At 38.2% G+C, this 20,890-nt stretch overlaps 1 protein-coding gene across 4 annotated transcripts in view; it reads left to right on the forward strand.

Annotated features, from left to right (window-relative positions):
* Positions 1-20,890, forward strand: part of ttc3 (tetratricopeptide repeat domain 3) — a 115,640-nt gene that overhangs the window by 51,163 nt on the left and 43,587 nt on the right. For all 4 annotated transcript variants that reach the window (XM_087992505.1, XM_087992503.1, XM_087992502.1 and 1 more), the window contains exons 16-27: positions 3,296-3,376; positions 4,611-4,723; positions 6,124-6,250; positions 8,298-8,420; positions 8,687-8,788; positions 11,283-11,375; positions 12,916-12,980; positions 13,738-13,880; positions 15,014-15,325; positions 15,674-15,925; positions 16,882-16,928; positions 19,033-19,089. In XM_087992505.1, the coding sequence (XP_087848631.1) occupies positions 3,296-3,376; positions 4,611-4,723; positions 6,124-6,250; positions 8,298-8,420; positions 8,687-8,788; positions 11,283-11,375; positions 12,916-12,980; positions 13,738-13,880; positions 15,014-15,325; positions 15,674-15,925; positions 16,882-16,928; positions 19,033-19,089 (1,515 nt within the window). The remainder of the gene's footprint in view (positions 1-3,295; positions 3,377-4,610; positions 4,724-6,123; positions 6,251-8,297; positions 8,421-8,686; positions 8,789-11,282; positions 11,376-12,915; positions 12,981-13,737; positions 13,881-15,013; positions 15,326-15,673; positions 15,926-16,881; positions 16,929-19,032; positions 19,090-20,890) is intronic.

Genomic DNA, 20,890 nt, shown 5'->3' on the forward strand with positions numbered 1-20,890 from the left:
TAACAACCCTATCCACTTGGGTGAATTTGAGGGATCTATGTACTTGAACATCAAGATCCCTCTGTTCATCCACACTGCCAAGAATACTGTCGTTAATCCTATATTCAGCATTCAAGTCCGACCTTCCAAAATGCATCACTTCACATTTATCTAGGTTGAATTCCATCTGCCATTTCTCAGCCCAGCTCTGCATCCTGTCTATGTCGCACTGCAACCTGCAATAGTCCTCAATACTATCAACGGCACCTCCAACCTTTGTGTCATCTGCAAATTTACTAACCCACCCCTCAACCTCCTCATCCAAGTGATTTATAAAAAATACAGAGAGCAGAGGCCCAAGAACAGAGCCCTACGTGACACCACTGACCTCCAGGCAGAATATTTTCCATCTACACCCACTCTCTGCCTTCTGTCAGCCAACAAATTCTGAATCCAGATAGCCAAATCTCCCTGTATCCCATACCTCCTGACTTTATGAATGAGCCTACCATGGGGAACCTTACCAAATGCCTTGCTGAAGTCCATATACACCACATTCACTGCTCGTCTTTCGTCGACCTCTCTTGTCACCTCCTCAAAGAACTCAATAAGATTTGTGAGGCATGACCTGCCCCTCACAAAGCCATGCAGACTGCCTTTAATCATGCAATGCTTTTCCAAATAGTCATAAATCCTATCCCTCAGAATTCTTTCCAAAATCTTGCTGACCACAGATGTAAGACTGATTGGTTTGTAATTGCCAGAGATTTCCCTTTTACCCTTCTTGAAAAGGGAAACAACATTCACCTCCTTCCAATCCTCCGGTATGACACTTGTGGAGAGTGAGGAAGCAAAGATCTTTGCTAACGGCTTAGCAACTTCCTTTCTCGCTTCCCGGAGCAGCCAAGGATAAATCTGGTCTGGCCCTGGGGACTTATCAATCTTAATGCTTGCCAAAATTTCCAGCACATCAACTTCATCAATCTTGATCTGTTCTAGACTGTATCCCAGCTCCTCAAAGTTCTCATTCACAACAAGGTCCCATTCCTTAGTGAAAACAGAAGCAAAAAACTCATTTAGGGCTTCCCCTATCTGCTCAGACTCCACGCACAAGTTCACTACGATATCCCTGATCGGCCCTACCTTCTCCCTGATCGTTCTCTGATTCCTCACATATGAGTAAAATACCTTTGGGTTCTTCCTAGTCCTTCCTGCCAAGCCTTTTTCGTGCTTTCTCCTGGCTCTCTTCAGTCCATTTCTGAACTCCTTTCTAGCAAGCCTATAATCCTCTAAAGCTGTGCTAGATCCTTGCTTCCTTTTGACGAGAAGCTCCTCTGTTCTCGTCATCCAAGGTTACTTAATCTTACCCCTTCTTACCTGTCTCAGAGGAACAAATTTGTGCATCACTCGCAATAACTGTTCCTTAAACAGTCTCCACATGTCTGCTGTGCCCTTTCTGTGGAACAATTGTTCCCAGTCTGTACTTCCCAACTCCTGGCTCAGTGTCATAATTTCCTTTTCCCCAATTAAATATCTTCCCTTGGTAACTGTTCCATTCCCTCTCCAAGGCTCTGGTAAATATGAGGCAGTTATGGTCACTGTCACCAAAGTGTTCTCCCAATGCGAGATTTGACACCTGTCCTGGCTCATTGTCAAGCACCAAAGCCAAAATGGCCTCTCCCCTCGTCAGCCTGTCTACATACTGAATAAGGAAGCCGTCCTGAACACACCTGACAAAAACGGCTCCATCCAACCGTCTGCACTTAGGAGATTCCAGTCGATATCGGGAAAGTTGAATTCACCCATAAAAACAATCCTGCAAATCATCTGCAAAATCTGCCAGCCCATGCATTCTTTAATCTCTCTACTGCTATTAGGTGATCTGTAGAAAACCCCCAATGAGGTGGCTGCTCCCTTGCTGTTCCTATACCATACTGACTCAGTAGACAAACCTTCCTCAACAACCTTCGTTTCTGTAGCTGTGATGCACTCTCTGATTAGCAATGCTACACTTCCTCCTCTTCTTGCACCCTCCCTGTTCTTTTTAAATGTTCTAAATCCTGGAACATCTAGCAACCATTCCTGCCCCTGTGAAACTCATGTCTCCGTTATGGTCAAAACATTGTAGCCCCAACTACTGATCCATGCTCTAAGTTCATCACTCTTATTTCTGACACTCCTTGCGCTAAAGCAGACACACTTTAACCAATCCCTTTGTTTCATCATGTGAGAAACCTTCCCAATAGATTCACTACATCCTGTCACAATTCCATCTCCAACTGCCCCTTCTCAGATATGTAGCACTGATTCCCGCTCCCTTGCCAAACTAGTTTAAACCCTTAAGAAATGGCAATCTTAGAGAAGGCAGTACATAATTTGGAAGATACTTTAAACTCAGTGTAATTCTGCACTCAGCAAAATAGCTGAAATTCAATACCAACTAGATGTATTGAGTTTACAGCAATGTACTGAGGCATACACCTTAGTAAGACAATTGATCGGAATTTGTACTTAATCAAAGATTTAACCTATATTTAGTAGGAGAAACTGCCATTAGTATTAGAAGGTATAATGCCATTTGTCTTTTTACAAGCTCCAACCTCAATAAGATAACTGTATTAAGTTTTCATACCACAGATTAATTTATTGGAATCAGTATATGAACCTTTCAAAAGGCTCAATGACTATAACTTTAAAATGTTGACCCCAGAAGTTTGAAAGAAAGGAGAAGAATTTGCACTACTGTAAAGTGAATAACATGAGATAATGTTTAATTGGCCCCCAAGACATACCCTTGAACCATTAGATTGAAATATAAATATGTCTTAATCGAGAAGTTTTATGACTAGAGCAATAATGTATATCCCAGGTAAGATGTGAACATGCAATTGATGCCTTTGTTCCTATGATCAGAGCTAATTACATAGAAGATCTAAAACCAATAAGATTATAATTAAAACTATGCCAATCAATTGTGAGATGTCAAGACAACTTCATCAAAGAGAGAAAATGGTTTGTGTCATCTCAAAGGATTAAAAACCGAGCCACATAAGCATTCTTTGTTAACAGTGTTATGCTGAAGAATCATGTATTGTCTTCTGGAAGCACTTGTTAGTATAAAGATGTTGATTTGATCAAGGACTTGAGAACTGTAGAGTCTGTCTTGAAGCCATAAGGTTAAAGTTGATACATACTTAGTTTTTTTTACTTATGTCATCTGCACTTAGAACTCTATTACGTTTAGAAATCTATTAAGTACAAACCAGAGCTCCTATTTTCCAACATACTTAGCTATTAATTTTTTTTCCTTTTCTAGGAAGCATCTTTATCCACTAGTGAATATGTGATAATTATCTATGGTCATGCCTGTGCCCTCCTTGGTATTGGATTACCTGAGGTATGAGCCATCATTTTCTCAGATTCCTTTTTGAGAGTTCTCAATTATTACTGTAAGTGAGCATGTTTGAAATGTATTTTGTGGGAAGTAAACTATTATATCAGTAACTGAGCCAGAACTCCATCTAATAAGTGGACCACATGGGCATTCTTCTTGTGAACGGTAGTGCAATGGTTACCATTAATATATCAATATCTGACTCCCAATTTTTCGTGTTGGAAACTAAACATTGGATTCTAGTATGCTGTTAGTCCTTTGATAATTCTTGCCACGTGACCTCACCCAGTACACTCACACAGGGACTTGTTTTGTGTTGACATAAGTCTGTGGAATAACAACTTGTGATAAAACTTAGTGTCTTTCCTCCCCTACACCAATGAGACTGACACCATCACCAGCATCTCACACATGTTCCCCTCTCTCTCTCTCACCTGAATCCTTGGGTAGCACTCTATTTAGCATATTCAGCACTGAGACACACTTGGGAGTCCTGTGCAAATATCCACAATGCAATTTCTGCCTTGAATTAGGAGTATTACCTGTTTGAAGAAGTGATGACCTCTTTTTCCAATCTCCACTCATACCATCTCTTAAAAAACAGTCAGAAATTGATACAGAATATTAATATTTGTTTTACAAAATCGCTTACCACATGCTGATTTAGCCTATAAATGCAGGAAGGACATGTAGACATGTAACAAACCAACCAAAGGAGAAAAATGCAAATGCAAATAACTTTACAAAAATGAACTTCATCTTTCATTGTTTTGGTTGTACTTATTAAGCAGACATAACCAAAAAAGTTTCATTTGCTGACATACACATTAAATAGCACTTATAAATGCAGTACCAGAAAAAGATACAGGCTCCTCCTGTCGAGTGTGACCACTAGGTAATTTATTATTAAGAGATGAAATGGACTAATATCACTTATGAAATTTTAAACAGTGTATACTGTTGCATACATAAGCAATATCAAAAAATGGCTACACAATTTGTTTTTGTTTTTTTTTTCTATTGAATATCTACCCACATTAATATCCTTTAAAGAACCAAAATGTTTTGTAACTGACATCAAACACTCCATGTCATATGGAGTGACCCCCAGCATAACTGTGATAATTCACCTACATGGTAGAGGATACATTAAGCGTTTGCAGTAAATGTTTAGTAGCTGTCGTTCTTGTGTACATCCTATTTGGGAACCACTAATTTGTACTTTACCTAAACGTAGGAGCTGACTGAGGCTGAAAATCAATTTAATAAAATCTTGGAACAATTCCCAGAGCAGCGGCTTGACTGTTTGGCATTCTTCGGCCTGGGCAAAGTGTACTTCCGACAGAACAGGTTGGTGGCCAAAATCCATTGATAGAAAGTGGCATGGGGGACCTCTGTTTGCTTGACAAAGTATAATGTCCTGTGGGAATTACTGGAATCTCAGGATTCTACCATTCGTATCAATAATTTTGGATGAAGGAAAGGAGAGTTGTATATAAAGTTGGGGTAAGTTGTGGAGATGGAATAGAAAGCTACAGTAGAACATAGAAAAAGTGAGGGAGCAGTGAACGAATTTCATGAGGGGGCAAGTGTTAGGGTATTTAATTTGCCTGTGATAAAGATTAAGAGAATATGTTCATAATGGAAAGAAAATAAGTATTTTTGGAGAGTTATGAGGTTTAGGTATCACTGCACAACTTGGAGTGGCAAGATGTGCACATCCTTCCCAAATGCATACCTTCCATTTAGCAGTATTGGACTATTGTTTACGAGTTGTTGATAGGAAAATTGCACTTTTTTAAGGGGCTTTGAGAATCCATAAAGTGTTTCTTCTGTCCTCTTGGGGCTGTCTTGCCATGTCAACACTCCTTGTCTCAGGAGTCTCAAGTCACGTGTGCAGACAATATGGCAGAGCTGATCAAGTCATGCAGTCACTGATCAAGAGTTCATGTAATGAGACAGCCTTGTTTGATCCTGGTCTGCATGTGAATTGGATCTGTTGTGGTTCCGTTGCTTCGGGTCATGTCTTGCATATCATCATGGGGTATGCTGAGAATTACGACAAACTTTCAGGGATGGCCAAAGCATAACTCAGCATTTGAGCATGAAATTTGATGATGGAGCATCTTCAACATTCAGGAGTGGAGAATTGCAAAGATTCCCAACCGTTAGTGAAGAAACTTCTCCTTATCAGTCCTCATAGTCAACTATGTTCCCATGTTCTAGATTCCACAGCCAGGGGAAGCAACTTATTTGTGTTTACCTTGTACAGCTCCTCAAAATTTATATTTCCAGGGGTTTGCCTCACAGTCTTCTATATTTGAGAGTATGTGCCCATCTTATTCAATCTCTCACCATAAGACAACGCTCTTGCCCCTGGAACCAATCTGAAAAAATCAATAGCCTACTGATATCTTTCTGTTTTTGCGTTATCAAGGAAGGTTATGTGCTTTTTATATCTTTTGGGCACTAGAGACATTGGTGAAACGTTTTGCTTTAGTAATTAATGACTGAGCGAAAGTTTGTGAAGTGGAAGCAGGTGCACAAGTTAGACTTGATTCAGATTTGACCTGCACTGAGTCTTCTATTGTAAATTTGGTCCTGCCTCATATCTTATTTTGTGTTGGTTCATACTGTTTATTTGTTCTTTCCTTCCACCCTCAAATCCATTGCCTATAAAGTGGCTGTTACTTTTTGAAACACATTGTTTCAACTGATTCTTCTCCATTTCTATTGTATTTTTACCCCAGATTTGCTGATGCTTTAGATCCTTTCACTAAATCCTTAATTATGGTAAACCGTAAGATTGTTCCAGGCATACTAACATGGCCCACAACAACTGTTGTTATTGAAGAAACACAGGCTGAAAAATTAAAGGTAACACTTTTTAAATACATTGCAATACGATATATTATTGTTAATTAGGAACTTGGAATCCAGAGTAGGGTTAAGTTTTGCATAGTTCTGTGAAAGTGTCTTGTTTCTTTAAAAAAGTCAGAAAGTAACTTTTGAATAGAGAATTCAAAACAGCCTTTCTAAGAAAGCATCCTACTTAAACTAAATTACTAAAACATGATAATTGCTAATTGTTTACAACCTTAAACTTTTAATGATCTACGCATCAAGTGACCAGTGTCATCAAGCAGGAAGGCTATCAGAGCTGGAAGGAGGTCTTAAACTCTTTTAGCAGTCCAGGCCATCAGAAGTTTTAAGCTGATTTTAGAGATCAGTGAGAAAAGGCAGAATCAGAGTTAGCCTGTGTCTTAGGGAGAAACTGAGAATGTGCAGAATTTTGGTTTGGTGAGTATGCAGAAAGTTTCCAAAAGAGAACACTGCAACCTTGTCAGTTAAGTAAAACATTTTAAAGTGGCAATAGGATTGAGACTTCACTGGGATTGACTCTGTAAAGGATATTTCTGGGAAAAGGATTGAAACTTTCTTAATGTTGTCTATGATGAGCTCTTTCCAAATTGTCTTCTGTATGCAGCATTGCTTTTGTTCTTTTCATGCAATAAATGTCAATTTTTCTTAAAGGTACATTCACAATCTCATATGACTGATCACACGTTAGCCAAATTATCAAGTTTAATTCTGGGATTTGACTTGTCCAATATCAACAACAGCTCTGAGCATAATATTTGAAAGTTAACATTCTGACCAAGTCAAATGGCTATTAGATTTAGAGTTCAAAAATGAACCAAACTGCATTTATCTCTCAGTACTTTCAGAATTCTACTTATTTAATGTCGCATTTAGAATGTAAAAATTTTCAGAATCTTTATGCTGAAATTACTTTGGTAATTACTTTTTGCTCTATTGTGTTTGTGATTTCTTGTTGCAGAAAGCTTTGAGCTTTTTGTCTCTGATCACTAATTTTTAAGCCTTTCTAGAACGTGGAACTGTACAGTACAGGATCAGGCACTTCAGCCCACCATGTTTGTGCCGATCATGATGCTATTTTAAACTAACCTATCTGCTACACATGGTCTGTGTCCCTCTATTCCCTGCCTGTTCATGTGTCTGTCTGCATGTCTCTTAAACTTTACAAATGTTTCTGCTTCTACCACCTCCCCTGGCAGCATATTCCAGGCACTTAACACCTTTGTGTTTAAAAAAAAAACTTTCCTCTTAAATCTCCTTTAAACTTTGCTCTTCTCACCTTAAACCTGTGCCCTCTAGGATATGACAATTCTACCCTGGGAAAAAGACTCCAATTATCCACACTGTCCATAACACGTATAATATTATATACTGCTATTCGGTCACCCAGAGCCCCTAGTGAAAACAATCCAAGTTTGTCCAACCTCCCCTTGTAGTGAATACATTCCAATCCAGTTAACATTCTAGCAAGCCTCTTTTGCACCTTCTTCAAAGCCTCCACATCCTTCCTCTATGTGGGGATCAGAACAACACACATTGACTCCAAGTATGGACTAAGAAAAGTCTTAAATAGTTGTAGCATGACTTGCCACCTTCTATACACAATGCCCTGACCGATTAAGGCAAGTCTGCTATTTGGTTCTTTACCATCTTATCCACTTGTTTTGCCATTTTTCATCTTTCTCATCCCTGTATTATCCTGCATTGTGGACCATGCTCATCATTAAAGTTTCCTAATTAAAACAAATATATTTTTATAACACAAAAACAAAAGTTGCTAGAAAAGCTCAACAAATCTGTCAGCATCTGTGAAGAGGAATCAGAGTTAATGTTACAGGGACTGGTGACCCTTCCTCAGAACTCACTGGACCTGAAATGCTCTCCACAGATGCTGCCAGACCCGCTAAGCTTTTCCAGCAACTTCTGTTTTTGTTTCTGATTCACAGCATCCGCAGTTCTTTTAGTTTTTAAATATGATTTTCTGTTGCACTTTAAAAATGTTCAGTGTAAAGTTGTTGTTTCTTCATGTAAATTTATCTTTTAGGCTATGTTGGAAGAATACATAGAGAAATGCCGATTTCCTCCAGTACCCGATGCAATCTGTCGCTATCAACATTGCCAGGGACATTCTAAGGTCCAGATCTACTTCACAGACCCTGATTTTAAGGTAATGAATTTTAAGGTGCAACTGGCACATTCCAAGTGGTTTTAATTGATCAGTCCTCCAGGATTAAGAAAGAACAATGAGAACAAATGCTGACTTAGCCAGGGACATACACACAGTCATTTTTGCTAAATCAGAATTATGCTATGGTCATCTTTGACCTTGTACTTTCAGCTGAGTCAGTAACCATTCACTGTGCCTACAGGAAATTAGTAATTTATTTAACTTTACAATACATGTTATTGATAATTTCGATTCTCATATTCCAGGGTTTTATTCAAGTAATGTGCTGCCTCCAGTGTTGTGTGGAATATCACATCAATTGCTGGAAGAAATTGAAAGCAGCTTCCTTTGAAGATAAAAATGACAAGGTTAGTTCCCTTGATAAATGGTGATGAATGCATATTGTGGGATTTCTGCAAGAATATGAACAAGGTTGAGATTGTGCACAAAACCAATGACTAGTTGAATTTTACAGTAGTGAAATGGATTGCATTCAAAATAGTTCTCAGTCCATTATTATTTGTCTTAAAGAAGTTACAATTTTGTTTGTTCCCATCCAAGCTTTTGCTGAAAATCCCATTTCAAGATTGGCAGATATGGTGAAGTATGGCATAGAATAGTGCCAACTGCGCAGATTTAATCTCTGTGCTATAGTGGCTCATGGAGTCTGCGTACTACCTTGTCCGACAGTTGGAGTAGGGTGGTGCCCTCAAGCTATGTAATTAGTATCTCTCCAATTAAATAAAATTGTAATTGCTGTTGTAACATAAGAAAATTGGAAGCAAGTATGTGAATAAACTGTAACAAATAGTTATGTGACAATGACACTGAGACACTGCAAAGCAATGCCATGTGATCTTTGCATCCAGTGAGAAGCAGGCAGGACCTTGGTTTGCATTTTAGTAAGTTGGAACTTAAGATAGCATTCTCTCTGTGTCTTTATGTTTTGCGCTGAAGCTCTAGAGTGGCACTTGAACCCATAAGGTAACAATTTTGTGTCATTCTTCACAGTGGATGATGTATCTAAAATGCCAAAAATTATGTTAAGGTTACAATGGAAGGTGAGGACCTCAATTCAGTTATATTCACTAAAGTAATGTTGAGCAAGCTCGAGGGTCTAAAGGTAGATAAGTCCCCTACTAAACGTAGATGCAGTCATGATGGAATACATCCCAGGGTGCTGAAAGAAATAATGCAAGTTATAATAGGTGCGTTTGTGGTATTTTACCAAAATTCACTGGACTCTGGGCAGGTCCCAGTGGACTGGAAGACAGGGAATGTCATGCTACTGTTTAAAAAAGGGTGTAGGCAAAAGGCGGGTAACTATAGGCCAGTTAGCTTAACATCTATTGTCGGGAAAATGCTGGAAAATGAAAGAAGAAATAGTGAGACATCTGGGGTAGACAGGGCTCCATCAGGCAGACACAGCATGGATTCGGGAAGGGAAGCTTGTGTTTGACAAACTTGCTGGGGTTCTTTGACGATTTAACAAGTGTGGCAAATGGAGGGGAAGAGGTGGATGTTATATACTTGGATTTCCAGAAGGCTTTCGATAAGGTGCCTCATAAAAGACTCTCCATAGGAATACATGAAGTTGCGAGGAATGTACTAGCTTGGATAGAGTTAACCAGTAGAAAGCAGAGAGTTGTGATAAATAGGCTTTCTTAGGTTGGAGGTCACTGGTGAGCGGGGTGCTGCAGGGGTTGGCGTTGGGCCCGCAACTGTTCATGATATATTTAAATGGTTTGGAAGAGGACACCAAGTTAACATATCCATGTTTGCTGATGACATTAAATTGAGTGGAAAGGCAAACTGTGCAGAGTATGTGGAGGGTGTGCAGAGAGATTTAGATAGGTTAAGTGAGTGGGCAAGAATCTGGCACGTGGAGTACAGTGTTGGTAAATGTGAGGTTATCCACGTTGAAAGTAAAATTAGTAAGTCAGTATCATTGAAATAGTGAAAGATTGCAGCATGCTGTTGCGCAGAGGGACTGAGGCGTGGTCGTACATGAATCGCTGAAAGTTGGTTTGCAGGTGCAACAGGTAATCAGGAAGGCAAATAGAATATTGGCTTTCATTGCGAGAGGGATTGAATTTAAGGGCAAGGGGATTCGGCTGCAATTGTACAAGGTGTTGGTGAGGCCGCACCTGGAGTAATGGGTGCAGTTCTGATCTCCTTATTTGAGGAAGGATATACTGGCTTTGGAGGCAGTGCTGAGGAGGTTCACCAGGTTGATTCTGGAGATGAGGGCATTACCCTATGAGAAGAGGTTGAGCCGTCTGGGAATTTAGAAGATTGAGAGGGGATTTTATAGAAACATATAACTGATGAAAGGGATAGGTAAGGTAGAGGTATGCAAGTTTTTTCCACTGGTGGGTGAGACTAGACCTAGGGCACATGGCCTTAAGATTAGGGGGCATAAATTTAGGACAGAGATGAGGAGGAACTGCTTTTCCCAAGGAGTAGTGAATCTATGGAATTCTCTGCCGAAGGAAGCAGTAGAGGCAGCTTCATTAAATATATTCAAGACACAGTTGGATGGGCTTTTGCATAGTAGGGGAATTAAGGATTATGGGGATAATGCACGGTAGAGGAGCTGAGACAACGGAGAGATCAGCCATGATTTTAATGAATGGTGTAGCAGGCCCGATGGGCCAAATGGCCTTTTCCTGCTTCTATTACTATGAAACTATGAATTAAAGCAAAGAGGGCTATCAAGTGAACCATGGCAGGAACTTCAGGTACAAATTTGAAATAAGTTTTAAGGGATTCAACTTTAGTGGACTACAGATAAATCCTAATAGATCAGATTTTTAAAGTGTTCCTTTTAAACGTAATCAGACCATTTTTTTCATTTTGAAGGAATTTCTCAGAAGTCAATGTTTCACGCCTGACTGTGGAGGACAGATTTCAAAAATTGTCATCTTTAATTCAAAAGGTCTTGTGAAATGCGAGGTAAGGATTTTCTTAAGCAGATCTCCTTAGGCAAAAAAAGAAGTTATTTTTCACAATCATTGTGTTTCATTATTTTTTATTGTTTTCTCGAGGGAGGTAAACAACTAAGTTAGTTATTTGGGTCAAACAGGTAAGGGGCATAAAGCAGCTTTATGTTAAGGAGGCAGGAAGACTGAAACAGGCAGTTGTGAAGGTGGGATAAGTTGTGAGGGGAGTTGAAAGAGAAAAACAAGAGGAAATCAGTATAGTGCCCTTGGGACCAGTATCAGGGGAACTGTTTCATAAATTACCTCAGAAAGAGGATGGTTGCAAACTGTTTCTAAGCACCAGAAACAGCTAAAGCATCAAGCTTCTCTCAGGAGGGCTTACAACTCCCTAGGGGTGAGATGAGAGCTGGCATTATGACAGTCAGTTGACCATCATTCTTCATGAAGTGTGAGTGGAATAGGAATTTGGAGAAGAGAGCACTGTATCCAGCCCAGTGCATGGATTAAGATGCAAGGTTGCCATTGATTAATTTGAACAGTTTTCAGGGATTATTTTAAAGCATTCTTCAATCTACAAAGTTGCAGATAGATATGAGACTACACGCACCCAAGAACATAATGAGGTCTTAGCAGCAGATAGAATTTGGGAAGCAACCAAAGAAAAGATGTGTATCATCAGGCCTGCCAGTGAGCATGTCAGGAAGATTCACCATGAAGGTACTGAAGGAAGACCTAATTATGAGAGATATCTTCATCTCTCCTGACCTTTACTTCCACACATCCTCTCAGCAGTGGCTGGAGAACTTATAGTTCTGATAGATTTGATGCTTGCCTAACTTTATTTTCCTGACATCCACTGGTCTTATTTGTCACAGACATCGTGGGACAACATTTAATATAAGCTGGGGATTCTTTCAAGTAACATTAGGGCACAAACAAAGCTCAAGCACACCTGTAGAATTACTTTTACTTGTGTAAAACTTTTAGATGCTTGGAGTACTTCTGGGTTCCTACCCCTCTTGGATTAGTTTCTGGAGCAGTCTTCTGTGGGTCAATTAATTTTCATTAGATCATGGAAGGATGAAGAGAAGGAGAGCTAGCTGACAATCCCATTGGGAGAGCACTGCTGAGAAAAGGAGATCTAGAGCAGCTTCAAAAGGGAGGCTGTCACATCTCTTCAGTAAAACTTAATTATTTTGTTTGCCTTTCCATCTTGTTGAAGTGGATTGCTAATTCCAGTGACAGTCCAACTCTCTGACAAAGCCATCCTGATGATGTCATGTAACTCAATCTCCTGACCCCTCCCCACCCTCAACACTTGCATGCACCAGTAAAATTCCACCCCAATTAGATTTGACTGTTTGATCTATAGTGTTGTCTACTGGTGTCCAAAGCAGACAATGTTGTATTTTTAAGTTCATTTGCAATGGAATGTTGCAATTTATCTAGCAACTTAGATATATATGAGCATTAGAGAATGTTTTGTTAGTGATCCTTTAACAGAAAAGGTGCACATTTATATCTTTATCCTGACTAAATGTATTTTTTTTCAGTTTGAGGCTAAAATAACTAAAAACAAAGACCCTGCAAAAACAGTTGTGAAGCAGAAATGTTCAAGGTAAAGATTTCTTTGTACCTGTCACAAGTAGCCACGAGCTTTTAATTGTGATACCACAAATAGCTGTTTGAACTAGATACACATGGACTGTGCTACTTTTTGGTTTTCTTCTGGTCAGAGTAAAGGAAGCCCAGTTTGCATTTAAAACCAGATCCCTGTTAGTGATTAATTCTTGATATTAAAGAGCTAACTTTATCTGTTCACCTTAAGTTGTAAAAAGTTTTGAAATTTTTACATTTACATTTTTTGCATTTTATTTCTAAAGGTGACTTTTCACCGCTTGTCTAATTTCAACTTTGTGTTCAGCTGAAAAGTTTTGCTTAGCATAAATTGTTGCGGTCTTGTTGGAAGATTTTGAATATTGGCTGAACTCCATTTTTGTATAAAGCATTGACATATTGCTGTTGCATTTTGGCTGTATTCTCAGTTTTTAATTTTGATACGAGTTATTTACATTCATATTTTAAATGTTTAAATTGCATTTGCTTTTCAGCAATATCTGGCACTTGCATAGTTAAATTTCTGTAAGTCAATCTTGCTCTCCTTAAGAAGGTAACCTCTCCAACACAGCCACAGTGTTTGTCATTATTGATGTACACAATGTCTCTCTTCCCTTTAAGGTGATTACACTTGTATTCATTGTTGCTCTTGCAGTCATCATTTCTGACCTGTTTCTTTGTTGCTGTGGTCATCTCCAAGTAGCAATTGTTCAAATAATATATATTTGTTACTGAGCCGTTAATATTTTTCTTTGTAGTGCATTGAAATTGAAAATTAAAGAAGATCGTAAACAATCCCGAAAACAGTTGAAAAAAGAAGCTTCAAGGTACAACGCTGAAAAACAGATAAAAGAAAAGACTGAAAAAAATAGCAAAAACGATGAAAACAATTCTAAAACAGGTAAAAAGAAAAATGTTCATTCGTTGTGATGATTCAAGGCATAAGTATAAGATCATTGAAAGAGAGATGTTAGAAAAATATTTTTTATTTTGATTAGTTACATTGTAGAACTTTTTGCTTAGATGTTTGTAAAGGAATAATAAAGTGTATAAGGAATGGAAGGTGAATGGAATTTGTTTAGTTGCTTGGGATGTAAAGCACACACTTAATGGGCCAAATGGCTGATTTGTGCTGTAACACTTTTTAGTTTTAGAAACTTACTTATAAATAGATTTTTTTTGACAAGCTCAATTACTAGTGAATTTATTAGTCCATAGCCACAGTGATGTCGATTTTGCTTTTTTTTTTCAAATTTACCCCATAAGGGTCAAATTGAATTGTCAAATCCTATTTGGTTAGGCTTGATGAGCAGAGGAACAGGGGGCAACCTTTCAGCCTTGAATTTGCTCAATCATTCATTCAATTACTGCTGGCCTAAACTGAGGAAGGGAGTCAGGCAGGGAGAATTTAAACCATTTGACTTGCTTATACATCCGTACTGTTGGGAAAGGAATGTAAAGGTAAAGTCGCCTTGGTCTTACCAGACCATATTGCAGCTTTCTCATTAGAGAGGGGGAGAGAGAGAGAGAAGAGACTGGTAGTGGTTTAACCTGAGGGTCACCATGTCTCATGCAAGGGGAGAGGTTAGGATGCAGAGTCCTTCATGCTGGTGTGGGAATTGAACCAGCTGAGCTAACTGAATGGACAGCTGGTTTGCGATACCAGAGTAGGTTCAATCCCTGCACAGGCTGAGATTACCATGAAGGTCCCTCCTCCTCAAACTCTCCCATCGCCTGGGTCATGGTGCCACACCACCTATTGTCTGTCTGTAATGAGAGAGCAGCCCTATGGTCCCCTGGGGCTATGGTGACTTTACCTAAAGGGATGTAGCTTTCAGCTGCTTGTATCACATTAATTATGGTTGAATGTGATTGGTGAACAATTATGCAAAAAAATGTATTTGTGCTTTGGTATTATCTGGTTTTGCTGTACTGTCATTCACAATAATTCATAGAGGACTTTTAAGGAAGATGTATGGATTTCAAGTGCATATTGAATTTTCATTTTATAATGTGATGTCTGTATATACACAGGTCATTCATGGAATCCTCTAGGCGATCGAATGTTGCAGCTGATAACTGAGAACAAGGAACAGTTAAAAGCTGGGGTGCAGAATGTTTCAAATCTACTTCAAGAATTGCTTTCATTTCATGTTCTAAGTGAACAGGATTATGACGTGCTTTGTGCAGGTTCCTCCAAATCATGCCAGATTATGGGCCAACTTCTTGACCTCATTGTACAAAAGAATAACAGAATAAAAACCAGGGAATTCCTCTACACACTGAGCAAGTGCCAAGAGGTTGACAACAAGCTGTTAGATTGGATCAATTGGTTAAATGATGCAGGTAATGACAATGCATCCAAATATGCACACAAGCTATGATGCAATGTTGTATGAAACAGAAAAGTGTCCGATGAATTAATTTAAGAATAATGGTGAAATAAGAAGGAACTGCACATGTGAGCAAAATGTACTGAATGCTAAAGCTGCATAAAAGTGAATTTGTATTCAATTTGATGTGATGTTTTCAATCAATGTGCTTAGGTAATTGTTCCTGTGTCATTGTTAAGAATTATTTGTTTTAAGCAGAACCTTTTCTGTAATTTAAGAAAGTTAAGAGTGTTTAATATATAAAGAATAACTTCTATACTTTATTATGTTGATTTTGAAGTATTGATTTAATTGTTTCCAGGCAGTGAAGCAGCTGAGCTGTTTCTGAGTCGTTACTCAAACTGCATAGAGCAGTTGGACTTGAACTCTCTACTAGAGTTGTTGGATGCATCAAAGATTGATCTCCCATTCTCTGATAGCACTAAAGAAATTGTAGAGCAGTTGAAACAGGAATCACCTACAAAAACCCGCAGTTTTATATGGAAGTTGGAGGAAAAAAGAGAACAATTTCCATCCCTACACGTTCCGTTAGATGAATATTTTAATACAATGGGTATGTATTTAAGTAACGAGTATGTGTTTAAGCAACTATCAAAGCTACTTACTAATGACTTTTCAAATTCTTCATAAAATTCCATTTTTAATCTGTAAATGATAATTGAAGATTATATGTAAAAATTGCTATTTCAGAAATTAGTTTGTGTAATACATTTCTAAGTTGAACATTTGAAGGCAGTGACATACAGTATTTTTGATTCCTTCCCAACACCTCTCTGCTAAAGGAGTTGCGACATTTGCAAGATTGGAAGTGGCTAAAGTAGATACTGAAAATGTAAAACAAACAAAAGTAAATGCTGGAGAAACCCAGCAGGTCTGGCATCATTTGTAGAGAGTAATAGTTAACATTTTGAGTCTGATGTGACATCTTCAGAACTGAAGAAGCCTTGCATTCTGTCCTTTAACTTTTGGATCAGAATCCATTCTCATGTAGCAGTTTCCTTTCTATGTGGAACTATTCATGATGAAGTTGTTTTACTCATCAGCTCTTAGAACATAAGTGGTCGGAGCAGGAACAAGCAATTCACGCTCCTCAAGCCTACAGCATTTAATATGCCAATTGCTGATTTCAGGATTTGAGATTTAATTGAATTGCCACATTATCAAAAAAAAGCAGTTTCCTTTTCAAAGATAGAACAAATCTAATTCATGTTCTACTGGCTTATCTACTTCCAGAATCTGACTATTTGTGAGCAAAATAGATAGTAGCAAAAATTCTTCTGTTGTTTTTATAATTTGGAGACAAAGAAGTGAAGTTTTCTTTTATGAAATTAAGTGTGATACGTAAAACTTTTAACCAGCATGTATGTTGCTTTGTAAATTAACTTGTATAAGTTCTGTATTTTCTACATAGTTGCTGGACAAAGTTTTATGTTTGGTTCCAATCATGGTATCACTTCACTTGATTAATTCCAGATCAATTATCTTAAATTACTTTTCTTCCTTCTATAGATGCACCTTATACTGTACTAAAGAAACCGGAGAATGAAGAATTATCTGTAAGTTGTAGTTCCATGCTGCGCAAACATTTCATTTATGATTGATTTCCATGTAAAAAATGAAATTTATCATTTGGATAATATTTGCTTCCCAGATCACTATAGCCTATTACTCCTGAGCACTACTGACCATCAAATATTGTGGTCTACCCCTATGTGGAATGATGTGTACACTTATGGTCAACTGTTTTTGAGAAATAGTGCAAGAAAGATAGCTGGACTAAAAATGTATACATCCGAGTTGAAAGGTGTGGCTTCACTAAACTGGAATGTTTACACTGAATCGAGAAGACATTGTATAATCCTTTGTATAAAAGCTGCATTTTTATATCATGACTTCAAAACTTTCCAAGGTGCTTCACAACCAATTAAGTACATGTAAAGCATATTCAATGCTGTTAAGGCAATGACCAATTTTTTTTTGCGCATACAAAACGCATAAGTAGCAATAAAATAATAACCAAAGATTTTTTCTTTAGTGTCAGCCTGGGAATATATATTGACCAGGAAACTGGAAGAAATCCCCACTCCCCTTCAAATTTTACATGGGATTGTTTCCATCTAGCAAAGCAGTTCAAAGGACTGTGAATTTTAAGGTGTCAGCCACATTGGAATAATGCATCATTCCCTCAAAAAGTGCACGGAGATGTCATTCTGTACAAGTGGCTCAGTTTTGGTAGTGAGCTCATGACTTTCTGAAACAAAGATGAGAAATATCACTGAGACAGGAGTGACACTCATTATGTCCGAAAGGATATGGATGAAATAGATATCAATAAACACAACATAACCATTGATGATTCAGGGTTCCTGGGGTTTCAGCACAGAGGGAGGATGAGGAGGCAATTTAGATTTAATAACCTTGCAAACTGGAGGTGGAACATTTAGTATGGATTACCAACAGAGACAGTGTATCAGCAAAGTAAATTAATACTGGAGAAAAGCTTCATTGCAAGAAATGAGATATTTGCTGTACATACCAACAAGATGAACTGCAATGATTTTTTTTTCAATATCCCCTTCTCTTCTAAAATACTATTGGAAAACAAAGTCATGAAATAAAATGATAGGATGACATTTACGGATTCTTTCACATGCAGCAAGAGCGGTTAAACATTTCCCATTCATTCCATGGCGAGAACCTACATTATAATGCATCCACTAAGAGCAGATCCCCAATGGGAAAGCAGTGGTGAGTGGTAATGTCGCTGGATTAATAATCCAGAGCCCCACGCTACTGTTCCGGAGACATGAGTTCAAATCCTACTGACTGGTGGTAAAATTTGAATTCAGTAAACTCTAACTGTCTAATAATGACCAGATAACCATTGTCAAACATGGTAAGATGGTTCACTAATGTCATTATCTACCCTGACTTGCATGTGACTCCAGACCCACAACAATGTTGACTCTTAAGTGCCCACTGAAATGGCCGAGAGAGCCAGTCAGTTCAAAGTGCTGGCCTGGCCAATGAGGTCCACATCCCATGAAAGAATAAAGAAAAAAAACAGAAGGAAAATGGACATTTCCTATGTCCTCCAGTCATCCGAACCATCTAATTGATAAGGAAGAATGTGATACAGCAACATTCCAGTCAAAAATGTATTGCAAGGCATCACTCAATCATGCAAGTTAAAAAAAAGAGAGCCTTAGTCAGCACCTTCAGACAAAATGTGAAAATAAGAACAAATTATCTGCAGTACATTAATTAGTGCCACACATGCAGTTAGATTTTTGGTGGTTGCATTTTCTTTACTATCTTATTGAAAATTCAAATTCAAGCACAATCAAGTGAGTCTTCAGTGATAATTATAAGTCCATGCAGTACTCTCCTCTCTTGAGGTTTTATTACACAATTGCAATTCCAACTTCTAACTGAGGAATAGTTGAATTTTAAATCAAAACCATACAGAAAACATTGGGAGTTTTGGTAATATGTTAACCCCTTATTAAAGACGTTATGTTATACGTAAATGTAAAACATTTTGCTTGAACCAGAAATAAAGTTCAGTAAAGTGTAATGGAAATGTATGTAATGGTCAGAAATGACCATTACCTGATTCATTGTATGTACTAATTGTTAATTGTTCTGATTTTTGTGCAGAATATTGGCCTTAGGAGTAAAATTAGAAACAGAAAAAAGAAACCAAAGGATTCCAAGGTAAGGTGTATTTTGATAATCAATTATTGTCTAACTTTCACTGGTTTGTTAATAGCATCATGTGATTTTTGTTGAGTCTTTCATCTTTGCTTTTCAGAAGTGACCCCTGCATTTTATTGTGTTATCACTATTATTCTGACTTGTGGAAATGGGCAATTATTCTGGCCTGATGCTTGCACAGTTTATTCTGAAACTGTCTACTAGGAAGCAACTGAGTGAAGACTAGAACCACACTCTGGTTGTGTCTCTGATTTTTCTCTTTCTTAACATGTGAAGAACTACCATACCTATGCACTCATGCTTTGCAATGATATAGTTCCCACTGTAGTTTAGTAATTTCCCATAATTTGGACTATCTTATTGTTTCAAGACTCTGTAATAATATTCTGCATGTAGACATGTTTTTATATTTTAAAAATTCCATTCTGGATGCTGATCTCTTGAAGACCCTAGCTCGTGCTGTTGTGAGCACTGACATCCCTTTGGCACCTCATTCTTATTTTTAGATATTTTCCAATCAACCGATTTAGTAACATTATTACACACCTCTGGAGCAGGTGGGACTTGAACCGGAGCCTCCTGGTTCAAAGGGAGGGGTAATGTCACTGCACCACAAGAATCCTCTCTTTACATTTCTATGTTTGAACATTCACAGCTGTTTATTATTGAGAGCATTGACATCAAACCACATGAATGAACTTTTCCAGCAGGAGTAATGTGTGCCCAATATATATGGCATCACTGACTTTAAACCCCTCTTCTATAGTACTGAAAATATTTGTGGGATTCCAACAACTGTTTGGATTAATATCTTTCTAGTTATGTACGGCTGAGTAAATATTGACTACCACACCACTGAGCCATCACAGTTCTGCACCTTAATACAATTTGCTCTTTGTTAATTATGAGGACATCTTTTATAAGACATCGGAGCAGATGTAAGCCATTCAAACCATCAAATTTGCTCTGCCAGTCAGAGAGACCATGGCTAATCTGATAATCCTAATCTCTGCTATCTGCCTTTTTCCAATAACCCTTGATTCTCTCGCTGATTAATAATCTATCTCAGCTTTGAATGTACTTAACAACCCAGCATTGACAGCCCTCTGCAATAAAGAGTTCCACAGATTCACTACCCTCTGAGAAAAGAAATTCCTTCTCATCTCTCTCTCAAATGTGTCACTCCTTACTGTAGGATTATGCCGTCTGGCACAAAGGAAACAACCTTTTCACATCTACCCTGTCAAGAACCCTAAGAACCTTGTATGTTTCAATAAGGTCGCCCCTCATTCTTCTAATCAACAGTAAGTACAGGACCACCCTGCTCCACATCTCGCCATAAAACAGTCCTCCATTCCTGCTGTCAGCCTTGTGAATCTTCTCTGAGCTTCAATGTCAGTATTTCTTTCCTTTGGATAAGGGGCCAAAACTGTTTATGGAATTCCATTGTGGTCTGAGTGGTGCGTTGTATAGTTGTAACAAAACCTTCCTACTCCATTCCCTTTGCAAGAATGGCCAACGTTCCATTTGACTTCCCTATTACTTGCTGAACATGGATGCTAGCTTCTGTGATTTCTAGATGAGGGCTCCCAAATCCAACCTATTCTATAGCTTACTGACATTTTTCTCTGTTTAAATAATATTCCACTCCTCTATATTCCCTGGCAAATGCATAAGCTTTCATTTTCCATTTGCTAGTGTTTACTCAATCTGTCTATATCGTTCTGCAGACATTTTGTCATCCTCATAGAATATAAAACAGTACAGTGCAGAACTGGCCCTTTGACCCTCAATGTTGCGC

This window comes from Chiloscyllium plagiosum, unplaced genomic scaffold (assembly GCF_037043375.1).
Source record: "Chiloscyllium plagiosum isolate Xiang-an unplaced genomic scaffold, Cpla_swu_hap1 HiC_scaffold_12, whole genome shotgun sequence".
In the NCBI taxonomy this organism is placed as follows: domain Eukaryota; kingdom Metazoa; phylum Chordata; class Chondrichthyes; order Orectolobiformes; family Hemiscylliidae; genus Chiloscyllium; species Chiloscyllium plagiosum.